The sequence below is a fragment of the Hyla sarda genome, chromosome 12, assembly GCF_029499605.1.
Source record: "Hyla sarda isolate aHylSar1 chromosome 12, aHylSar1.hap1, whole genome shotgun sequence".
NCBI classification, from domain to species: domain Eukaryota; kingdom Metazoa; phylum Chordata; class Amphibia; order Anura; family Hylidae; genus Hyla; species Hyla sarda.
In genome coordinates this window covers 23,107,473-23,131,365 of record NC_079200.1, presented here as the reverse complement: position 1 = coordinate 23,131,365, position 23,893 = coordinate 23,107,473, and the positions used below count along the sequence as shown (strand labels likewise).

General features: G+C 45.8%; 1 protein-coding gene across 5 annotated transcripts in view; it reads right to left on the bottom strand.

Annotated features, from left to right (window-relative positions):
* LOC130296614 (keratin, type I cytoskeletal 42-like) overlaps positions 1-23,893 on the bottom strand; it is a 55,312-nt gene that overhangs the window by 9,065 nt on the left and 22,354 nt on the right. For all 5 annotated transcript variants that reach the window (XM_056548339.1, XM_056548338.1, XM_056548341.1 and 2 more), the window contains 4 exons: positions 21,088-21,170; positions 15,180-15,336; positions 11,984-12,148; positions 6,996-7,121 (listed from right to left, as the gene is read on the bottom strand). In XM_056548339.1, coding sequence (XP_056404314.1) covers positions 6,996-7,121; positions 11,984-12,148; positions 15,180-15,336; positions 21,088-21,170 — 531 coding nt within the window. The remainder of the gene's footprint in view (positions 1-6,995; positions 7,122-11,983; positions 12,149-15,179; positions 15,337-21,087; positions 21,171-23,893) is intronic.

The window sequence follows — 23,893 nt, the reverse complement described above, 5'->3', positions numbered from 1 at the left end:
GATCCGGCCATGGATCCCGCTGAAGTTCCTCTGCCAGTTGTCGCTGACCTCACCACGGTGGTCGCCCAGCAGTCACAACAGATTGCGCAACAAGGCCAACAGCTGTCTCAACTGACCGTTATGCTACAACAGTTGCTACCACAGCTTCAGCAGTCATCTCCTCCGCCAGCTCCTGCACCTCCTCCGCAGCGAGTGGCCGCTCCTGGGATACGCTTATCCTTGCCGGATAAGTTTGATGGGGACTCTAAGTTTTGCCGTGGCTTCCTTTCCCAATGTTCCCTGCATCTGGAGATGATGTCGGACCTGTTTCCCACTGAAAGGTCTAAGGTGGCGTTCGTAGTCAGTCTTCTGTCCGGAAAAGCCCTGTCATGGGCCACACCGCTCTGGGACCGCAATGACCCCGTCACTGCCTCAGTACACTCCTTCTTCTCGGAAATCCGAAGTGTCTTTGAGGAACCTGCCCGAGCCTCTTCTGCTGAGACTGCCCTGTTGAACCTGGTCCAGGGTAATTCTTCCGTTGGCGAGTATGCCGTACAATTCCGTACACTTGCTTCAGAATTGTCCTGGAATAATGAGGCCCTCTGCGCGACCTTCAAAAAAGGCCTATCCAGCAACATTAAAGATGTTCTGGCCGCACGAGAAATTCCTGCTAATCTACATGAACTTATTCACCTAGCCACTCGCATTGACATGCGTTTTTCTGAAAGGCGTCAGGAACTCCGCCAAGATATGGACTCTGTTCGCACGAGGCGTTTCGTCTCCTCGGCTCCTCTCTCCTCTGGTCCCCTGCAATCTGTTCCTGTGCCTCCCGCCGTGGAGGCTATGCAGGTCGACCGGTCTCGCCTGACACCTCAAGAGAGGACACGACGCCGTATGGAGAACCTCTGCCTGTACTGTGCTAGTACCGAACACTTCCTGAGGGATTGTCCTATCCGTCCTCCCCGCCTGGAAAGACGTACGCTGACTCCGCACAAAGGTGAGACAGTCCTTGATGTCTACTCTGCTTCTCCACGTCTTACTGTGCCTGTGCGGATGTCTGCTTCTGCCTTCTCCTTCTCTACAGTGGCCTTCTTGGACTCTGGTTCTGCAGGAAATTTTATTTTGGCCTCTCTCGTCAACAGGTTCAACATCCCAGTGACCAGTCTCGCCAGACCCCTCTACATCAATTGTGTAAATAATGAAAGATTGGACTGTACCATACGTTTCCGCACGGAGCCCCTTCTTATGAGCATCGGATCTCATCATGAGAGGATTGAACTTTTGGTCCTCCCCAATTGCACCTCGGAGATTCTCCTTGGACTTCCCTGGCTTCAACTTCATTCCCCAACCCTGGATTGGTCCACTGGGGAGATCAAGAGTTGGGGGTCCTCTTGTTCCAAGAACTGTCTAAAACCGGTTCCCAGTAACCCTTGCCGTAACTCTGTGGTTCCTCCAGTAACCGGTCTCCCCAAGGCCTATATGGACTTCGCGGATGTTTTCTGCAAAAAACAAGCTGAGACTCTACCTCCTCACAGGCCTTATGATTGCCCTATCGACCTCCTCCCGGGTACTACTCCACCCCGGGGCAGAATTTATCCTCTCTCTGCCCCAGAGACTCTTGCCATGTCCGAATACGTCCAGGAGAATCTAAAAAGGGGCTTTATCCGTAAATCCTCCTCTCCTGCCGGAGCCGGATTTTTCTTTGTCTCCAAAAAGGATGGCTCCCTACGTCCTTGCATTGACTACCGCGGTCTTAATAAAATCACGGTTAAGAACCGCTACCCCTTACCCCTCATCTCTGAACTCTTTGATCGCCTCCAAGGTGCCCACATCTTCACTAAATTGGACTTAAGAGGCGCCTATAACCTCATCCGCATCAGAGAGGGGGACGAGTGGAAAACGGCATTTAACACCAGAGATGGACACTTTGAGTATCTGGTCATGCCCTTTGGACTGTGCAATGCCCCTGCCGTCTTCCAAGACTTTGTCAATGAAATTTTTCGTGATCTATTATACTCCTGTGTTGTGGTATATCTGGACGATATCCTAATTTTTTCTGCCAATCTAGAGGAACACCGCCGGCATGTCCGTATGGTTCTTCAGAGACTTCGTGACAACCAACTCTATGCCAAAATTGAGAAATGTCTGTTTGAATGCCAATCTCTTCCTTTTCTAGGATATTTGGTCTCTGGCCAGGGACTACAGATGGATCCAGACAAACTCTCTGCCGTCTTAAATTGGCCACGCCCCTCCGGACTCCGTGCTATCCAACGCTTTTTGGGGTTCGCCAATTATTACAGGCAATTTATTCCACATTTTTCTACCATTGTGGCTCCTATCGTGGCTTTAACCAAGAAAAATGCTGATCCCAAGTCCTGGCCTCCTCAAGCAGAAGACTCCTTTAAACAACTCAAGTCTGCCTTTTCTTCGGCTCCCGTGCTCTCCAGACCTGACCCTTCCAAACCCTTCCTATTGGAGGTTGATGCCTCCTCAGTAGGAGCTGGAGCTGTTCTTCTACAAAAAAATCCTTCCGGGCATGCTGTCACTTGTGGTTTTTTCTCTAGGACCTTCTCTCCAGCGGAGAGGAACTACTCCATCGGGGATCGAGAACTTCTAGCCATTAAATTAGCACTTGAGGAATGGAGGCATCTGCTGGAGGGATCAAGATTTCCTGTTATTATCTACACCGACCACAAGAACCTCTCCTACCTCCAGTCGGCCCAACGGCTGAATCCTCGCCAGGCCCGGTGGTCTCTGTTCTTTGCCCGATTTAATTTTGAGATCCACTTTCGTCCTGCCGATAAGAACATTAGAGCCGATGCTCTCTCTCGTTCCTCGGATGCCTCAGAAGTTGATCTCCCTCCGCAACACATCATTCCACCTGACTGCCTGATCTCCACTTCTCCTGCCTCCATCAGACAGACTCCTCCAGGAAAGACCTTTGTTTCTCCACGCCAACGCCTCGGAATCCTCAAATGGGGTCACTCCTCCCATCTCGCAGGTCATGCGGGCATCAAGAAATCTGTGCAACTCATCTCCCGCTTCTATTGGTGGCCAACTCTGGAGACGGATGTTGGGGACTTTGTGCGAGCCTGCACTATCTGTGCCCGGGATAAGACTCCTCGCCAGAAGCCCGCTGGTTTTCTTCATCCTCTGCCTGTCCCCGAACAGCCTTGGTCTCTGATTGGTATGGATTTTATTACTGATTTACCCCCTTCCCGTGGCAACACCGTTATTTGGGTGGTCGTTGATCGATTCTCCAAAATGGCACATTTCATTCCTCTTCCTGGTCTTCCTTCTGCGCCTCAGTTGGCTAAACAATTTTTTGTACACATTTTTCGTCTTCACGGGTTGCCTACGCAGATTGTCTCGGATAGAGGGGTCCAATTCGTGTCTAAATTCTGGAGAGCTCTCTGTAAACAACTCAAGATTAAATTAAATTTTTCCTCTGCATATCATCCCCAGTCCAATGGACAAGTAGAAAGAATTAACCAGATCCTGGGTGATTATTTGCGACATTTTGTTTCCTCCCGCCAGGATGACTGGGCAGATCTCCTTCCATGGGCCGAATTCTCGTATAACTTCAGGGTCTCTGAATCTTCCTCCAAATCCCCATTTTTCGTGGTGTACGGCCGTCACCCTCTTCCCCCCCTCCCTACCCCCTTGCCCTCTGGTCTGCCCGCTGTGGATGAAATTTCTCGTGACCTTTCCATTATATGGAGAGAGACCCAAAATTCTCTCTTACAGGCTTCTTCACGCATGAAGAGGTTCGCGGATAAGAAAAGAAGAGCTCCCCCCGTTTTTTCCCCTGGAGACAAGGTATGGCTCTCCGCTAAATATGTCCGCTTCCGTGTCCCTAGCTACAAGTTGGGACCACGCTATCTTGGTCCTTTCAAAATTCTGTGTCAAATTAATCCTGTCTCTTATAAACTTCTTCTTCCTCCTTCTCTTCGTATCCCTAATGCCTTTCACGTCTCTCTTCTCAAACCACTCATCCTCAACCGTTTTTCTCCCAAATCTGTTCCTCCCACTCCTGTTTCCGGCTCCTCGGACGTCTTCTCGGTCAAGGAGATTTTGGCTGCCAAAAAGGTCAGAGGAAAAAATTTTTTTTTAGTAGACTGGGAGGGTTGTGGTCCTGAAGAGAGATCCTGGGAACCTGAGGACAACATCCTTGACAAAAGTCTGCTCCTCAGGTTCTCAGGCTCCAAGAAGAGGGGGAGACCCAAGGGGGGGGGTACTGTTACGCCGAGCGCTCCGGGTTCCCGCTCCTCCCCGGAGCGCTCGCTTCACCTCCTCCGCTGCAGCGCCCCGGTCACGTCCTCTGACCCGGGGCGCTGCGATCCTGCTGCTAGCCGGGATGCGATTCGCGATGCGGGTAGCGCCCGCTCGCGATGCGCACCCCGGCTCTCCTACCTGACTCGCTCCCCGTCTGTTCTGTCCCGGCGCGCGCGGCCCCGCTCCCTAGGGCGCGCGCGCGCCGGGTCTCTGCGATTTAAAGGGCCACTGCGCCGCTGATTGGCGCAGTGGTTCCAATTAGAGTTATCACCTGTGCACTCCCTATATTACCTCACTTCCCTTGCACTCCCTTGCCGGATCTTGTTGCCTTAGTGCCAGTGAAAGCGTTCCTTGTGTGTCCCTTGCCAGTGTTTCCAGACCTTCTGCCGTTGCCCCTGACTACGATCCTTGCTGCCTGCCCCGACCTTCTGCTACGTCCGACCTTGCTTCTGCCTACTCCCTTGTACCGCGCCTATCTTCAGCAGCCAGAGAGGTGAGCCGTTGCTAGTGGATACGACCTGGTCACTACCGCCGCAGCAAGACCATCCCGCTTTGCGGCGGGCTCTGGTGAAAACCAGTAGTGGCTTAGAACCGGTCCACTAGCACGGTCCACGCCAATCCCTCTCTGGCACAGAGGGTCCACTACCTGCCAGCCGGCATCGTGACAGTGGTCAGACTGGAAAGAACTAAACAACTACCTCTGGAGCATACAGCAGCTGATAAGTACTGTATGGATGATTTAAAAAAAGAAAAAGTTTTTCAGTGGAATACCCCCTATAAACAGATTTGTAAGTGACTTCTATTTAAAAATCTTAACCCTTCCAGTACTTATCTACTGCTAAGTGTTCCACAGGAAGTTATTTTCTTTTTGAATTTCCTTTCTGTCTGACCACAGTGCTTTCTGCTGACACCTCTGTTCGTTTTAGGAGCTGTCCAGAGCAGAATAGGTTTGCTATGGGGATTTGCTCCTACCTTGGACAGTTCCTAAAATGGACAGAGGTGTCAGCAGAGAGCACTGTGATCAGACAGAAAGGAAATTCAAAAAAGAAAAGAACTTCCTGTGGAGCATTTAGCAGCAGATACGTACTTGAAGGATTAAGATTTTTAAATAGAAGTCTTTTACAAATATGTTTAACTTCCTGGCACCAGTTGATTAAAAAACACAATGTTTTCCCTGGAGTACCCCTTTAAATGTATGAAGTGATGGTAGAACAGTTAAGGCTGTTGACAGTCTAATCAATTTCTGGAGTAATATGTTAGAAAATATGCCCTTACTTTTGTAAATCACTTTGTGCTAAAATCTCTAACATTTCTCCTGTACCTTTAACCTTGCAAATTGATTTTAAGATATTCTTTCCTTAAAGGGGTACTACACTGGCCAGCGTTCGGAAGGAAATGTTTTGAATGCTGTTTTCACGCTGCCGGGGTCGGCCTTGCCCCTCATAACATCACGGCCATGCCCCCTCAATGCAAGTCCATGGGAGGGGGCGTGACGGCCGTCACGCCCCCTCCCATAGACTTGCATTGAGGGGCCATGGCCATGATGTCATGAGGGGCAAGGCCGATCCCGGCAGCGTGAAAACAGCATTCCGAATACTGGCCAGTGGAGTACCCCTTTAAAGGTGTTGTCTCATCAAGAACAAACACTTCCCTATAGGAGCCAACTCTGTGCAACTGTTGAAATTCTAGCTACTGACATCCCTGCCAAATAGTAGATTTTGCCCAATGATGCCACAGCCAGCCTTATGGTGGCCATTTAGGTGATTTGATTTATCTTGTTTCAAAAATTGCTTTTGAAATTATGATCATATAAAATATTTTATCTGTAACCCAAGTCTGTTATATGTCAAGGAAACCTGTCAATTTATGCTGCCCGAACGACAAATCATCTGGACATTTGCTAGTGGGCTTTAGCCTTCCTTGTCGACCTTAAAGGGCTATGCCAGAATTTTTTTTATTTGACTATGCTACAGGGGCCGTAAAGTTAGTGTAGTTCATAATATAGTGTCTGTACCTGTGTGTGACTGTTTTCTCACAATTCTTCTGTGATTTTCACCCCAATATTTATTTTTAACAGCATACAAAATTACTGTTGTCTCAGATTTTTCCCAGGTTGCAATGCAGCCGAGACCTGACATCACTAGTCAGCTGATGACAGGGAGCCTGTCCGCTTCAATGGGTGGAGGGATCGGTTGGTGGGAGAGAGATCAATCTGCAACTAATGCAACAGCTGTAGGCACCCTGATTGAAAACCCCAGGTCTTTTGAATCGATGCAGCTCATTAATGTTTCAATGGGTGGGGTGGCTGATGTGTGGGAGGCAGGAAAATGGAATTATGGGATTTGTAGGCAAAAGAAGAAAACTCAAACAGGAAATACCAGTTCACAAAAAGCTAGCCACAGTGTTATGGTAATCTCACAACATAGCCATTTAGCCCCAAGACAAGCGCAGATCCTTCCTAAGCATGTCCATTACTGTCTGCCAGGTACCTACTAAAATCACCTTATGGTGGATAACCCCTATCTCTTCTTATACTAAAACAGGGAGAAATCTATCAGATTTCAAGACTGGGGCAGGGAGAAACTGCTGAGAACCACCCTAATAATCTGTGATTCAGGCAGCATGAAAATTATGACAGGTTTCCATAAGCAATTTCGTACAAGTTAGTCATGGCCTTGACCATTACAGGCAAATAGATGCTTAGTGAGAAATGGCAGAATAGACCAAACAATGACACTTACCCTACTGATTTCTGCTTGCAACTCAATTTCCAGCTCCTGCAGAGTCCTCCTTAACTCCTTGATCTGGTTTTTGCTACTTTGTAAGGCTTCGGTGTTTGTACTTACTTCCTGTTGGACTGTTGATGACTGGAAAAATAATTGGACAAATTATATCAATCACGAATTATAGGAGTCTTAAGACATTTTGTCTGTTTCTGGGTATTTGTCTTGAAAGCCCAATATTTATATTCGTGACAAAGTGAAGAAAAGGAAAACGGAACGCTCACACGATCTGTATCCTTCGGGCTAGGCTCTCAGGTAAGGTCCCCTATCGGGGACCTTACCTGAGAGCCTAGCCCGAAGGATACAGATCCTGTGAGCGCTCCGTTTTCCTTTTCTTCACTTTGTCACGATTAGTTGAATACTGTTTTAGACGTGATACAACTCAACACATCCATACCGGGACACTTTTACCACCTCTCCGCCTAATGCTTATATATGATCATTGCATACCTGTATAGTATTTCATCCAGTGCCAATCCTCTAACAGTTCACTTCTGTACTTTTCTCCTGGTTGTAGTACACAATATTTATATTGTCGAGTAGGATGAGGCTTGACTGTTCTTACCGAAACAAGCTACTACCACACATGTCTTTCCTTACCTTTCCTCATGGCCTGACATATTCTAGTATGTCAGCAAGTAGATTAGTTCGGCACTGCGGTAATGCGAGGAATCCGGTATTGGAGCTAGAACTTACACTGAAGAATAGACGTATGGCGGTGCTCAGGCTAAAGATAGAGTACAAATAGCAACGTGGCACGGAGCAAAGTTCACACCGTGCACCAGATGTCTGGGGTGCCGTAGCCAAGATCGTAGGGGGTCCCCAATGGTGGGACTCCCGAAATCAGACATCTTATCCCCTATCCTTTGGATAGGGGATAAGATGTCCAGGGGTGGAGTACTCCTTTAAATATTTGGTTAAAAAAAAAAACAACAACCTGGTCTCTGAGGTGAGTTCCTTACTCCATGTCTATAGGATTGACCTCAGTACCTTATAGATGTGTTCTAGAGTGTTCTGACAACACCTCTATATGTGCCAGCCAATTACATTATCTGCGATAAACCAACCTCTCTCAGTGCCCGGCTGTGTATCTGGTCATGAAGGACCAACCTCTTGCAGTCACCAACTCAACATGGTGGTGAAAACCCTAAGCAGGCTGCAATTCACAGCATAACCACTAACTGGATACATATAGACCCACATAGCATATTCATCTCCTATATCACCATATTTCTTGTCTAAGCTAATCATACATATTATATCCTATAACATATTAGAATATCAACGTGGCAAAGAGAAAATGAAAGCCGGCCACTCACCATTTCTTGTCTTCAAACTTCTTTATTTGGAGGAAAAGATACTCACATAACGTACAGGGGAGAGGGACAAAGTCTGGGGGTGGGGGTACAGATAGGCAACAGATAGGCAACGAGCTCCGTTTTGCACTCAAGTGCTTCTTGATAGTGGTAAAAAGAACCACTTCTCCAAAACGGAGCTTGTTGCCTATCTGTTGCCGGACTTTGTCCCTCTCCCTTGTACGCTCTATGAGTATCTTTTCGTCCAAATAAAGAAGTTTGAAGACAAGAAATGGTGAGTGGCCAGTTTTCATTTTCTCTTTGCCACATTGATATTCTAAGCAGGCTGCAATTCACAGCATAACCACTAACTGGATACATATAGACCCACAGAGCATATTCATCTCCTATATCACCATATTTCTTGTCTAAGCTAGTCATACATATTATATCCTATAAAATAATAGAATATCAACGTGGTAAAGAGAAAATGAAAGCTGACAACTCACCATTTCTTGTCTTCAAACTTCTTTATTTGGACGAAAAGATACTTACATAACGTACAAGGGAGAGGGACAAAGTCCGGGGGGTACAGATAGGCAACAGATAGGCAACAAACGGAGCTTGTTGCCTATCTGTTGCTGGACTTTGTCCCTCTCCCTTGTACGCTCTATGAGTATCTTTTCCTCCAAATAAAGAAGTTTGAAGACAAGAAATGGTGAGTGGGCGGTTTTCATTTTCTCTTTGCCACATTGATATTCTAATATGTTATAGGATATAATATGTATGACTAGTTTAGACAAGAAATATGGTGATATTGTGGGTCTATATGTATCCAGTTAGGGTTTTCACTACCATGTTGAGTTGGTGACTGCAAGCGGTTGTTCCTTCATGACCAGATACACAGCCGGGCACTGAGACAGGTTGGTTTATCGCAGATAATGGAATTGGCTGGCACATATAGAGGCGTTGTCAGAACACTCTTGAACATATCTATAAGGTACTGAGGTCAATCCTATAGACATGGAGTAAGGAACTCGCCTCAGAGACCAGGTTGTTGTTTTTTACCAAATATTTAAAGGGGTACTCCGCCCCTGGACATCTTATGCCCTATCCTAAGGATAGGGGATAAGATGTCTGATTATGGGGGTCCTACCCCTTGGGACCCCCTGCGATCTTGGCTACGGCATCCCAGACATTTGGTGCATGGAGCGAACTTTGCTCCGTGCCGGATGATGCAGGGCGGAGGCTCGTGACGTCACGGTCACACACCCTCAATATTAAAATTATAAATATTGTACCAGATAACTTTATTAAAGGACATAACCAAGTGTACATATTATACATACAGCCCATGCAATTGTTATGGGGTTCCTGGTGAGATAGGGTCAAGCCCTGGTGGACATCATCCCCTTTTGTTATTGTGTGACAAGAGATTCCCCTCTCTGGCAAATTAGCATTGGTCAAGTGATATGGAAAGGGACTCTGCAGGACTCTGCTCTAAAAGAATAGCATTGGTCGGGAAACATGGACTTTGCGGGTCATAGAAAGGGTATGGAGGGGAACCATTTTGATCTTTCCTATGAGACTCTTCCTATTCTATTTCCTTTCTTAAACTATCCTTGAATTTTTCAAAAAATTTAAGGGGTACTCTGCTGCTCAGCATTTGGAACAAACTGTTCCGAATGCTGGAGCCGGCACCTGGAGCTCGTGACGCCATATCCTCGTCCCCTCATGATGTCACACCCCGCCCCCTCAATGCAAGTCTATGGGAGGGGGCGTGGCAGCTGTCACGCCCCCTCCCATAGACTTGCATTGAGGGGGTGGGGTGTGACCTCATTTGGGGACGGGGATATAACATCAAGAGCTCCCGGCGCCGTCTCCAGCGTTCGGAACAGTTTGTTCCAAATGCTGAGCAGCGGAGTACCCCTTTAAGGACTAGTTTACAGGTAACATTCATTGAAGATGTACCATAAGACATCACATCGTCTTGTCTAATTATAATGTCATGTATATCTATGTAGAGGAAATGAAAGACAGGCTTTCGGTACATTTTTTTTCCTCCATTAACAATAGTATTAGTTATGTGTCTGAATCGCTACAGGTAAAATACAAGCGAGTGAACGCGTTCCAATTTGACGATAAGCCAAAATAACTATAGTCAGAATTAAATTGGAAAAGCCTTAAAAGTGGAACAAACACAACATTTTTTCCTATCGAAATCATCAGAGCGGCATGTGTTGGCACAGAGCTGGTGCCAAGTGAAGAGAATTCTATAGTGGATATTTCACAGGAGCTAAGACAAATGTAATGTATGCGGAGAGCAGGTAGATGCATGCCACAGATTATAGATAAATACTGGGCTCTCTTCACTCAGGTGCCAACTGTGCTGGATGACAATTAACAGGCTTTCAACAAGAAGCCAATAAACTTAAGGGAACAAGATTATTATTTACATAAATTGGAAAAGTCTTAAAGGGGTACTCCCGTGGAAAACTTTTTTTTTTTTTTTAAATCAACTGGTGCCAGAAAAGTTAAACAGATTTGTAAATTAAAACATGCAAAATGAAGAATTGTAGACGGCACTCACCCAGATGGAAGCTTCAAAATATTCTTTATTGAGCAGACAGAGTGGGGGTGTCAGACAGGTAAAGAAACAGGAACGCCGAGGACCTCAGCCTGCAGGCTGAGGTCCTCGGCGTTCCTGTTTCTTTACCTGTCTGACACCCCCACTCTGTCTGCTCAATAAAGAATATTTGGAAGCTTCCATCTGGGTGAGTGCCGTCTACAATTCTTCATTTTGCATGTTTGGATTTATTCTCATGTTATGATGTCACTGGGGGGCGTGGCCGACCCCAGCAGCACGAAAACAGCGTTTGGAACGTTTACTTCCGAACGCTGACCAGTGGAGTACCCCTTTAAAGGAAAGAGGTTATTTTTCTGAGAGGCATATCGGTCAATCAAGTGAATGGGAATGAGGTTATCAAGCCTCCTTATACTTTCCAGAAAAAAAAGTACAAACAAGGTCTTTGCCTTGGAGAGTCCTAGTAACACAACTGGATTTGGAAGGTTTATTTCTTAGAGAGATGTTGGGTTGGATCCAAAATGTCCCATACTCAGGGGTCAGGATCCATACTCATGGGTCAGGATCCATACTCAGGGGTCAGGATCCATACTCAGGGGTCAGGATCCATACTCAGGGGTCAGGATCCATACTCAGGGGTCAGGATCCATACTCAGGGGTCAGGTCCTGAGAAAAAAAAGTGTGGGAACTCACCCATGATTTTCACTCAAGGGCTGGTCCTGTAGGACCCCTGCTAGTGGGAACAGTGTGCCTTCAATAGAAAAAGTGCAGGAACTCCGTTCCCTTGCATTCCTGCAGGACTTGAGCCCTGCTCATACCCACAATCTTCTTGCAAAAAATGAGAACAACCAGATAAAATGTCCCCAAGAGGACAAAAGGCCATGTAGTCCACAACAACTGCAGTGTCTATCCTCAGACGCAGTCACAGTTCTAAATAATACCAACATTTTTCATGCAATGTTTGCAAGTGGAAGAATGGATACATTTAGATGAAAGGGGAGACACAAAGGGCCTATACTACTAAATGCTTCCATTTTGTATGCACCTGATGTTTAACCCTTTCGTACCTGTTGTTTGTACCACTCTTCAACTTCTCTGCGGTTTTTATCTATTATGGCTTCATATTCTTTTCTCATATCAGCTATGATTTTGGCTAAATCGGCTCCTTTTGGGGCATCGACTTCCACGTTGACTGATGACCCCTGCTTCCGAGCTTGGGCCCTTCTCATATCCTGTATCAATAAAAAACACATTTTATGCTCTTTAGCTGTGAAATAAAAGGGTTAATTGAAAGATGAGCCAATGTATTTTACTACATCTATATTCGAATTTGCGATATTTCATGAATACAGTGACCCCCCGACCTACGATGGCCCCGACATACGATCATTTCAACATCCGATGGCCTCTTAGAGGCAGCATCAACATACGATGCTTTTGTATGACGGGGACATCGCATAAACGGCTATCCGGCAGCGCAGACTGCTTCAGCTGTTGCCGAATAGCCGTTTAAGGTGCCCCGTGTGCTCTGGTGAGTGTCACCTGTCCCTGACGTTCCGGACCGTCTTCTTCGGACCCCGCTGCATAGCCGTTGCTCTACTTCGTCGTCATCACGTCGCTGTGCACGCTGTCCCATCATCCAATAGGAGTGGCGTGCATAGCGACGTGATGACGGCAATGGAGAGCGTCGATCCAGGACACCCCGGGGACGTGAGGACAGCGACGATCCAGGGCAGCAGTGACGGTCCGGAGTGGTGGGGACACGTGAGTATAACTTTGTATATTATTATTGCACGGATCCCTCAACATACGATGGATTCAAGTAACGATGGTTCATTTGGAACAAATTACCATCGTATGTTGAGGGATCACTGTATATGGACGAACATTCGTCCTATATTCGCGAAATTCGCATATTCGCATAGTGCACATGCCCGATTATATCTGTCACCTAAAGGGAAAAAGGGAGGGATCAGTGTCCTCCGACTGGAAGTGCCAATAATCGCGAATATTTGCATGACTGTTGAGACCCAATTAGCTCCTAGCGGCTATAACTACCCCTCCCCCTTTTTGCAATAATTAATTAAATAATAACTGACACAACAACAATTCAACTTTTCCATGGGTGGGGATCGGCCACAGCTTTATTTATAAAATTACTTATATAAATAACAATTTAACTGTAACAAAGACACCGATTGGCTTCTTGCCAACCCGAGAGGTGCTGCCACTCTGTCCTGTGTGGAGGTCTACCCCGGGTTGACCCCGCTTTCACCGTCTTCTTACCGCCAAGCTGTGACTTACAATAAACAGAGATACAAAAAAGGGAGGGAGGGAGGGCAAAACTCCGGGTCCTGGGCAGATTGAGGGGGGAAGGGAGGCACCACAGCTATAAATACCCAGGGGAGGGCCCCTGAAAGCCCAGGAAACTATTAAACCCCTGATTGGTGCACTCCTTCCCCCCCACCCATGGGACATACCACTATAGTTACCAACAAGTTTTACGGGTGGGGGAGGGGGCTAAAAACCTTGCCTGTATATTTCTTAACCCCTTAACTGCTCACCAGTCAGGGGGCAAGCTAGTTATGCACAGCGTGCCCCTCCAAGTCGCCTATTTGCAAAAAAAAAAAAATTTAATATTTGTCATTACAAATATATTACTCTATTCTAAATATTCGCGAAATCGCGAAGTTCCAATATTCGCGGTAAAAATTTGCATTTCCAATATTCGCGCTCAATATATAAATTTATAAAACTATTATCTGTTACTAAAAAAGGAACAAGTAGTATTAAAATAAAAAATACTGACTGCATTAAAGACCTGGTAGTCCTGTCTGTTGTTCCTTAGCGCCAGGGTTGGACAAACCCCCGAGAGTTACTGGGAGTTTCCAGTAGGCACAAGCACTACAGTAAGGGCTTATTGTAGAGCTTTTAGAGGTGACTTTAGACCTAATCAGTTGCCATAATTATCTATTTCTTATTGATTATTTGCAAATACCCGATTAGACTTTATTGATATTTCCTGTGTGTCCAATGAGATTAGTTAAAGGGGTGCTCCATCCCTAGACATCTTATCCTCTATCCAAAGATGTCTGATCTCAGCTGCGGCCACACAGACATCCGATGCACGGAACGATGACTGGCAATGGGGGCGGAGGCTCGTGACATCACGACCACTCCCCCTCAATGCAAGTCTATGGGAGGGGGGCGTGACATCCGTCACGCCCCCTCCCATAGACTTGCATTGAGGGGGCGTGGCTGTGACGTCATGAGCCTCCAATACTGAACCCGACTTTCTAAACGAACGACGGGTGCAGCACGGAGATCGTGGGGGTACCAAGCGGCGGGACCCCCACGATCAGACATCCCCGATAAGATGTCTAGGGGAGGAGTACCCCTTTAAGTGTAAACATGTTCTCTATCACTGGAAGGTGGACCTTTAGAATCACTTCATATGTTGGCTTCAAAAACCCAAGTCCAACACTGCTTGGCTCTTAAAGGGGTACTCTGGTGGAAAAAAATGTTTACTTTTTTTTTTTTTTTCAAAATCAACTGGTTCCAGAAAGTTAAACAGATAAGTTAAACAGATTAGGAACTGTCCAGAGCGGCATATGTTTTCTATGGGGATTTTCTCCTACTCTGGACAGTTCTTAAAATGGACAGAGAGGTCAGCAGAGAGCACTGTGCTCGTGATGTCAGCAGAGAGCTCTGTGTTCCACAAAGAAAATCATTTCTCTGTAGCATTCAGCAGCTAATAAGTACTGGAAGGATTAAGATTTTTTTTTTTTTAATAGAAGTCATTTACATATCCGTTTAACTTTCTGGCACCAGTTGATTAAAAAAATAAATAAAAATAATAATAATAATAATAATAATAACGTTTTCCACCGGAGTACCCCTTTAATCCATTATATGCATGGGAGGTATAATTGACCCATAGTTATCGAATACATAACTAGCTAATTTCTCTCTTATAATATTACTTCTATTGTTTTTTCTATCCTATCCCTCTTGATAATGGATAGAAACCAGACTCAGTGTACACAAGTGTAGTATCATTATTTTGTCTTCTTTCAGCCATATTGTCTTATGAATTGTTCACTTGCTTTTGTCCATTCGGGTTTATATAGAACTTACTCATGAGCTCGGTGTCTTTTTCTTCTTTGTTCTTTTAGGTGAGGCTTAACCCAAAGCATTTTATTGAGTCCACACCTTAGCAGAGAGAACACATCTGTACAGAAGTTATATGGAATCAGACAATACCTCCTCGTGGCTCTTCCTCATGTAGATCAGCTGCTTCCTCATCCCTTCGATCTCCATCTCCAGGTCTGTTCTGACAATAGTGAGATTATCCATGACTTTCCGAAGACCTTCCAAGTCTACTTCCAAGGCTGCGCCGAGGGCCTTTTCTGTGTCATACCTAGGGACGCAAAATAAAAAAAAATCTTGAGTGGGGACGTAAATGAACCTATCGGGGTTATGTTAGATTAGTAAAAATCCATTTGCTATTCAGGAATAGTTCCACTCCTGTCCGTTGGCTGTGTCTGGTATTGAAGCTGAAACTTACCGTACTCATTAAAGGGGTACTCCGCTGCTCAGCATTTGGAACAAACTGTTCAGAACGGTGGAGTCGGGAGCTCGTGACATCATTGCCACGCCCCCTCATGACATCACGCCCTGCCCCCTCAATGCAAGTCTTTGGGAGGGGGCGTGACGGCCGTCACGCCCCCTCCCATAGACTTGCATTGAGGGGGCGGGGCGTGATGTCATGAGGGGGCGGGGATATGACCTCATGAGCTCCCGGCGCCGGCTCCAGCATTCGGAACAGTTTGTTCCAAACACCGAGCAGCGGAGTACCCCTTTAAAGTCAACTGAACTTAAAGGGGTACTCCGCCCCTAAACATCTTATCCCGTATCCAAAGGATAGGACCCCCGCAATCTCCCTGCTGCACCCGGCGTTCGTTCAGACCCCCGTGATCTCTCCTGAAGCACCCCTGTCATCTGGTGCACGGAGCGAGCTTCGCTCGGTGCCTGATGACTGGCCATGCAGGGGCCGGAGGATCGTGAAGTCCCGCCCCCCTCGTGACGTCACGCCCCCTTAATGCAAGTCACGAGGGGGCAGGACGTCACGATCCTCCAGATCGGGGATAAGATGTCTAGGGGCGGAGTACCCCTTTAAGATTTCAGGAGAATGAGTGGACCATATAACATGAATCGTAGTTTTCAGACTGTCCCCTAGGGAGTGACCTATTTCTACTTTCCGCAAAAACACCCTCCCCACCCCCCAGACACTGTTCTTATGTTGCCCTGTACTGCTACACAGTACTTTCATAGTCAGGGTCAGCATTAAAGGGGTACTCCAGTGGAAAAGGTTTTTTTTTTTGTTTTTGTTTTTTTTATCAACTGTGCCAGAAAGTTAAACAGATTTGTATATTACTTCTATTAAAAAATCTTAAGCTTTCCAGTACTTATTAGCTGCTGAACACTGCAGAGGAAATTCTCTTTTTGGAACACAGTGCTCTCTGCTAAATCACAAGCACAGTGCTCTCTGCTGACATCTCTGTCCATTTTAAGAACTGTCCAGAGTAGGAGAAAATCCCCATAGCAAACATAGGCTGCTCTGGACAGTTCCTAAAATGGACAGAGATGTCAGCAGAGAGCACTGTGTTCCAAAAAGAAAATAATTTCCTCTGTAGTTTTCAGCAGCTAATAAGTACTGGAAGGTTTAAGATTTTTTAATAGAAGTAATTTACAAATCTGTTCAACTTTCTGGCACCAGTTGATTTAAAAAAAAAGTTTTCCACCAGAGTACCCCTTTAAGAATTGCCCCCTCAACCAATGAGTGGCTGCAGCAGTGCCCCACTCAGACACTGGTTGGCTACATGGGTAACTCCTGGAGAGCTGTGCAGTAGAACCAGGGCACCATGAGAATTATACATAGTAGTTACCAACAAAAGGGGAAATTTGGTCTTCTTGACATGGTTGCTTCCAAGTTCCAACTAAAAACAGTGCTTTACTTATCCACAGGTTGTGTACGGTATTGCAACTGATCCCTATTTATTTCTATGGAGCTGAGCTGCAGTACCAGACACAACCCATTGACAGGTGTGGCGCTGTTTCAAGATTTTCTAATCCTGTCCAGCATCTTAAACCAGGTTCTGAAAATGACCACATTTCTTTTGTATCCACAACAACGACAAACCCAACGAGTCCATTTCTTAGCAAGTGTATTCTGGGAATTCCTTTACTCCTTGGGTGAGACCATTTATGAGTATAACGTCACATTCGAAACCTTGGTGTAACATTTCACAAGTAGGAATTTGGCAGAATGACAATGTGTGCCCCAAGGTTATATTTATTTTTCCTTATCTGAAATAATTATCCACAGACCATTACATCTCAAGCATGTACAGTCTCAAAAAGTTAGAGGCCCATTTAAAGGGGTACTCCGCTGCTCAGTGTTTGGAACAAACTGTTCCAAATGCTGGAGCCGGGAGCTTGTGATGTCATAGCCCGCCCCCTCATGATGTCACGCCCCACCCCCTCAATGCAAGTCTATGGGAGGGGGCGTGGCATCTGCCCCGCCCCCTCCCATAGACTTGCATTGAGGGGACGGGGCGTGACATAATGAGGGGCGGGGCTATGACATCCCAAGCTCCTGGCACCGGCTCCAGCGTTCGGAACAGTTTGTTCCACATGCTGAGCAGCGGAGTACCCCTTTAACAAGCAGCGTGATAACCGATACATTCACGCCCATGCCCCCTCAATGGAAGTCTATGGAGGGGGCGTGGCCGTGATGTCACAATCCCCACAGCCCAACGAAATGTTCCGAACGCTGGGCCAGTGGAGTACCCCTTTAAGGATACAGTGGATTTTGGGCTTGTGAACACAGTCAATTTTCATGTTTGCATCTTCCCTTTTTTTGTCCTCTCCTTCTAAGAGCCATAACATTTTTATTTTATTTTATCCACGCGCTATGATACCAAATTCATTTATTTATTTTATTTTATATATATATATATATTACCGTATTTTTTTTTATTATTTTTTTATTTTTTATGGTTAAAGGGAGGTGACTTGATTTTTTTTTTAAATTGGGAAAGGACCCTTTAAAAAAATTGTAAAAACTTTTTATTCACTTTCCCTAGGGGACTTTTTATAAAAAATGTTTTTTTTAATAAATAATTAGATTGCTTAGGCCCCATTCACACTACCATTATGCCCTGTCAATTACGGCCATCAAACTCTCTTTTTTTTGGGGGGGGGGGGAGTTTGACGGCCGTCATTTTGACGCCTCATAACAAGTCCCGATGGACCCCATTATAGTCAATGGGGTCGGTTGGGCGCCGCTATTTTCAGAGAGAATAGCGGGATAAAAAGAAGATGCAAGCACTATTTTTTTCAATCCTAAAATAATGGGCTCCACACTGCCAGAGACAAACGGCAGTGTGAATGTAGCCTTATACTGATCAGTGCAATGCTATTGCATACTTTTGATAAGTCAGATTGGTACTCTGCTAGTTAGTCTGCCTGGAGCAGACTCTATTAACAGATTACCTGATCACCAGCACAAAGGCCTTCTAATTGGTTATACTAATTGGTTATTGTGAAGGGTGAGTGCCCCTGGGGTTGGATTCATGGCCTCTACCCTTTAGATTGTGGACTTTGCTCTGTTTTTTTTATGCCCAATTTTAAATGTTTATCTGTCACATGTTTTGTATTTCAATAAAGATTCTGCATGGTACTGATATGGTGTGCACCATTTATAGTGTTTATTTCTTTCTTTTTTTTGGGGGTACTATGTAAATACAAACCCATTTTTCCATTTAACCCGACCCCCCCCCCACACACACACACACTTTTTTGTATATTCACATGGTTGAAGAGTCTATGAATATTTAAGGTGGAAAGACATATGGGAGCAGGGTGGATGGGGGCAAAATGCCGCCACGGCCCCTCCCATACACTTTCATTAAGGGGTGTGGTGTGACGTCACGAGGGGCGTGCCCGTGATGTCATGACCCCAGCCGCCTGCACCTAGTGTTCTAAATCAACACTGGGTGCTGCACAGAGATAGTGGAGGTCCCAGAGGCAGGACCCCCACGTGATCAGAAATCTTATCCCCTATCCTTTAGATTGGGGATAAGATGTCTAGGGGCGGAGTACCCCTGTAAGGGGGTTAATAGCCAACATCAGCATGATTGCATCCCTAACGGTGAGTGTCAGGCTGCTGATAGCAGCTGGCACCCACCATCTATGAAGCTAGCTCAGCTCCTGAGCTCGCTTTATAGTCTAATAGCAAAAGCATGACACACATACATGTCATGCGCCCACAAAGCCCAGGCAACTGTGCCATACATGTACGGCATATATCACCAAGGGGTTAAAGATCTTAAGCAGAAAACTACACAAAATGAACGGTAATAGGTTAATAAGACTAAAGTTTCAGCAACAGGCCTGAGGGAGTTTAGTTCTGTTTGCTATCATGTGATGTCAGTGTTATGTACAAACATGGTAACTAGGCATAAACATGGTAACTCTACACGATGCACATTGCATAGCACCGTATATAGTGCGTTACATATTACAATGATATTGACCCATTTACTGCATGATAGGCAGACCACTAAGTGAAGGGCCTGAGGAGGTGTGGCATGACACAAAAACTCTTTAGGCCCGCACTTGGCATCAGACACCCGGTCAAAATGTTCACCTACAAGGCTTAAAGATGTACTCCGCCCATAGACATCTTATCCCCTATCCAAAGGATAGGGGATTAAAGATGTCTGATCCCGCCGCTTGAGACTCCGCTGCACCTGGCGTTCAGAGCATCGAGTGAAGCGCCGAAGGCTCGTGACGTCACGGCCGCACCCATCTCGTGACGTCACGGCCACGCCCCCTCAATGCAAGTCTATGGGAGGGGGCGTGACGGACGTCACGCCCTCTCCCATAGACTTGCATTGAGGGGGCTTTACCGTGATGTCAAAAGCCTCCACATCACCGGTCATCCAGCACAGAGCGAAGTTCGATCCATGCACTGGGGTGTCGCAGCCGAGATCGCAGGGGACCCTAGCGGCAGGACCCCCATCCTTTGGATAGGGGACAAGATGTCTAGGGGCGGAGTTCCCCTTTAAGAGAACTTGGTTCTATTTTGATGAAACACATTCAACAACATGATCATGACTGTAAAGTGAGCAATAAGTACAGTACACTAAAGTATGTGACCAGACGGGAGATTACTGTAGCGTTTAGTAGAAAACTGGCTGAAAGGACATGTGCAATATTACAAGATGAGCCTTATTACTACTACTTTAGACTCTAAGTGGACTAAATATAAGAAGGGTGTGTTACCTTGCTCTGCCGGTTGTTTTGTTTGCTCAGCTATATCAAACTTTGCATTAAAAATGTCTCAGTGTTACAGATATAACAAGATTATGTACGGTCTATAGGAGTCTATACAAGATTTTTAGACTTGCATATGCATATTGCAAAGTACCATAAGATTCTTCAGTGGGCCCAGGCTCTGACTCAATAATGGGCCTCAATGGCCGAGTAGATGGCAGATGGCCATTAAAGGGGTACTCCGCTGCTCAGTGTTTGGAACAAACTCTTCCGAATGCTGGAGCCAGTGCCGGGAGATTGTGACGTCATAGCCCTGCCCCCTCATGATGTCATAGCCCTGCCCCCTCAATGCAAGTCCATGGGAGGGGGCGTGACTACCGTGGGCCTCAATGGCCGAGTAGATGGCCATTAAAGGGGTACTCCGCTGCTCAGTGTTTGGAACAAACTCTTCCGAACACTGGAGCCAGTGCCGGGAGCTTGTGACGTCATAGCCCTGCCTAGTCTATGGGAGGGGGCGTGGCGGTAGTCATGCCCCCTCCAATAGACTTGCATTGAGGGGGTGGGTCTATTATGCCAGGAGAGGGTGGGGTTATGAAGTCACAAGCTCCCGGCGCCGGCTCCAGCATTCGGAACAGTTTGTTCCAAACGCCGAGCAGCAGAGTACTCCTTTAAGGATTCTATTTTACAGGTTGATTCACAAATACCATGAGTCGTTATCGTTGCCATTTGCATGGATGAGGTAGCATATATGATAGGTATCTTATTAAACTGAAGTAACAAAATAAAGTAAATATGGCATTATACCTACACATGGAACCAAGTTACTTACTTGCGCTTGAAGTCATCAGAGGCCAGTTTGGCATTTTCCATCTGTAGTGTTAATTTGGCGCCATTTAGCTGCCCATTGATAAGCTGTGAAGAGGAAAAAAAAGACAATGGATGACTGAAATAGAAACACTATATTCTACCATCTGTCATGTTTAACTCTCAGTTACCTTGCAGCTTAAAGGAGAGCTATGGCGAAAGTAAGTGTACCCCCTATCCACAGGATCGTGGATAAGTAGGTGATCGTGGGGGGTCCATCCACTAGGACCCAAGACCCCCCCCCCCCTCCCTCCCCGTGATCTCCTGGACAGGACCACGGCTCCCTCAGGGTTTCTCAGTGACGACACGCCCTCCATTCACTTCTATGGGAGCGCTGATGATGCCCGAGAGCTTGGGGCATCTTTTCGGTGCTCCCATAGAGATGAATGGAGCATGTGCCATCTGCAGCACGCGCCTCTCACTAAGCGCCGGGTCCGATCCCAGTGATCACGTGGGGTCCCAGTGCTCGGACCACCCGACATCAGCTACTTATCCCCAATCCTGTGGATAAAGGTTGAGTTTATTTTTGCCGCATTTCTCCTTTAAGCTTTGAACTCGAAATTACCATAGGCTTCTATGACAGTATGATATATATATATATATATATATATATATAGATATATATATATATATATATATATATATATATATATATATATATATATTTATTTATTAATTAGTAGGAGACTGCAATAGGGTTTCCTCCCAGCATTCTCCTAGCCCTCTGTCAGGGAGCACTTGGTAGGTATTCACATTGGTGTGGTTGCACTGCGGCGGCCATTGTCACTGTGATGCTTTGTCTGTGGGGTGGTGTGGCCCGGAGCCAGAGGCTTGGTCGGGCAGCAGTGGGGCTGCCTGACCACTGGATCGCTCCCCCTGTGGGCATGGCGTTACAGTGGTGGTGGCCGTCGCACTCGACGCTACGCCAATGTTGGGTTGGGGACCCACTCTAAATAGGTGGCCTTGACGTGGCGAGTGGGCTTGTACTTTTTGATCAAAATGTACACTAACAACCTGTTAGTGTTTGAATTTATGCTGAGAAGCAAGTAGATGAAAATACAGGGTATTGTGGTGATACATATACTAAAATGCGGAAGTATTTATAGCCATGTGAAACCACTTTTATCATTTATTACATACAGATGTAGCTATCAAATACAACTGTGATGTGCTACTCTGTACATTCAGGTGCAGGGACCGTTGTTAAAGGGGTACTCCTCCCCTAAACATCTTATCCCCTATTCAAAGGATAGGGGATACCATGTCTGATTGCGGGGATAAGGCTGCTGGGACCCCACGTGATCTCTGGTACCTCACCCCACTTATCCGTTGCACGAAGCAAACTCCGCTCCGTGCCGGATGACTGGCGACCACAACCGTCACACACCCTCCGATCATGTCTATGGGAGGAGGCGTGACGGCTTTGTACTAGCCGTAACGCCTCCCATGGGAATCTGTATTGTAGACAAGTAAAATCTAGAGTGACTCCATATTATGCAATATAAAGACTGTGCATGTGGCAATCATGTTTCCAAAGACCTCAAATATAGCAACAACAACACAAACCAAATGCTCTTGCATATTTTCAGATAAACTAAATAACAAGAGAAATTGGCGTGTTAGGAATCTAAAAAATACTTTGATACATCATGTTAAAAACATATAAAAAATATATATACGGAACATACATATAAGCTCCCTACAAAGAAGGAGCACAAAAAGGAGAGACGCCAGCCTGAAAAAACTGACGAAAAAGTGAGGGCTCACATAGGTAGTATATGCTAAGAAAATAATAGCAACACATAAACACGTGCAAGTGCAGCCAAAAGGATGTGGCTAATAGGATCAATAATAAGCAAACAGAGTGCTATCGGCAAAACAAGTGTCTAAATGATAATTACCAAGTGGTTAGGAGAGTAGCGAAATGTGACCCGTCACCCCTAGTGATGAGCGACATTGGCCCAATTTGAATTCGCCATATTTCGCGAATATATAGACGAATATTCGTCCTATATTCGAGAATTTTGCGTATTTGTTATATTCGCGTATTCAAGGAAGAAAAGAGTGAGGGGGTGGGCAACTTTACTATTGGTTGCTAGGGATGTTGTTGATAACCTCTGACAAGTGTATTTGCATAATTCTAATTGGCCCACAAGTGAAAAGAAGGAATATGCGGAAAAAAGTCAATATTCGTAATTTCAAATATCTAGCGAATATATTCGCAATATTCGCGAATTCGCGATAAAAATTCTAAACGCAAATATTCCCACCCAACACTAGTCACCACCCGAAGTTTCGCCAACTGATGGCTTCTTCCGGTTTCTATTTTCAGATGTAGCAAAGTTCAAGTTTTTACCTAACGCCTTGGGGGTGCTTCTTCCAATAAAATAATTTAGCAACATTAGCTAGAGTCCTGAAATGTTATATCATGGTGATATGTTCCATATCAGATCTGCTATATCCAGGAGAGTCAGGGTACGTTCACATTGAGTAACTTTATCGGAATCTCCGCCCGCAGAATTCCACCAGCAGAGATTCCATTTAACGGGCACCGTGGAAAGCTTTAGGTGGTAGGGCCGCGCCACTCTACGCTGTCACCATTGACAGCACTGCAGTGTTTATAGAATTCCGCACAAGAATGAACAGGTTCATTATTTGCACAGATCAATTTCAGCGGCAGAATTCTCCGCAATATGAATGGGTATTTACACCATTTACACCAATGGTAATGTTCACAAATTCCGCACGAGGAAATTCTAAAATACTCAGTG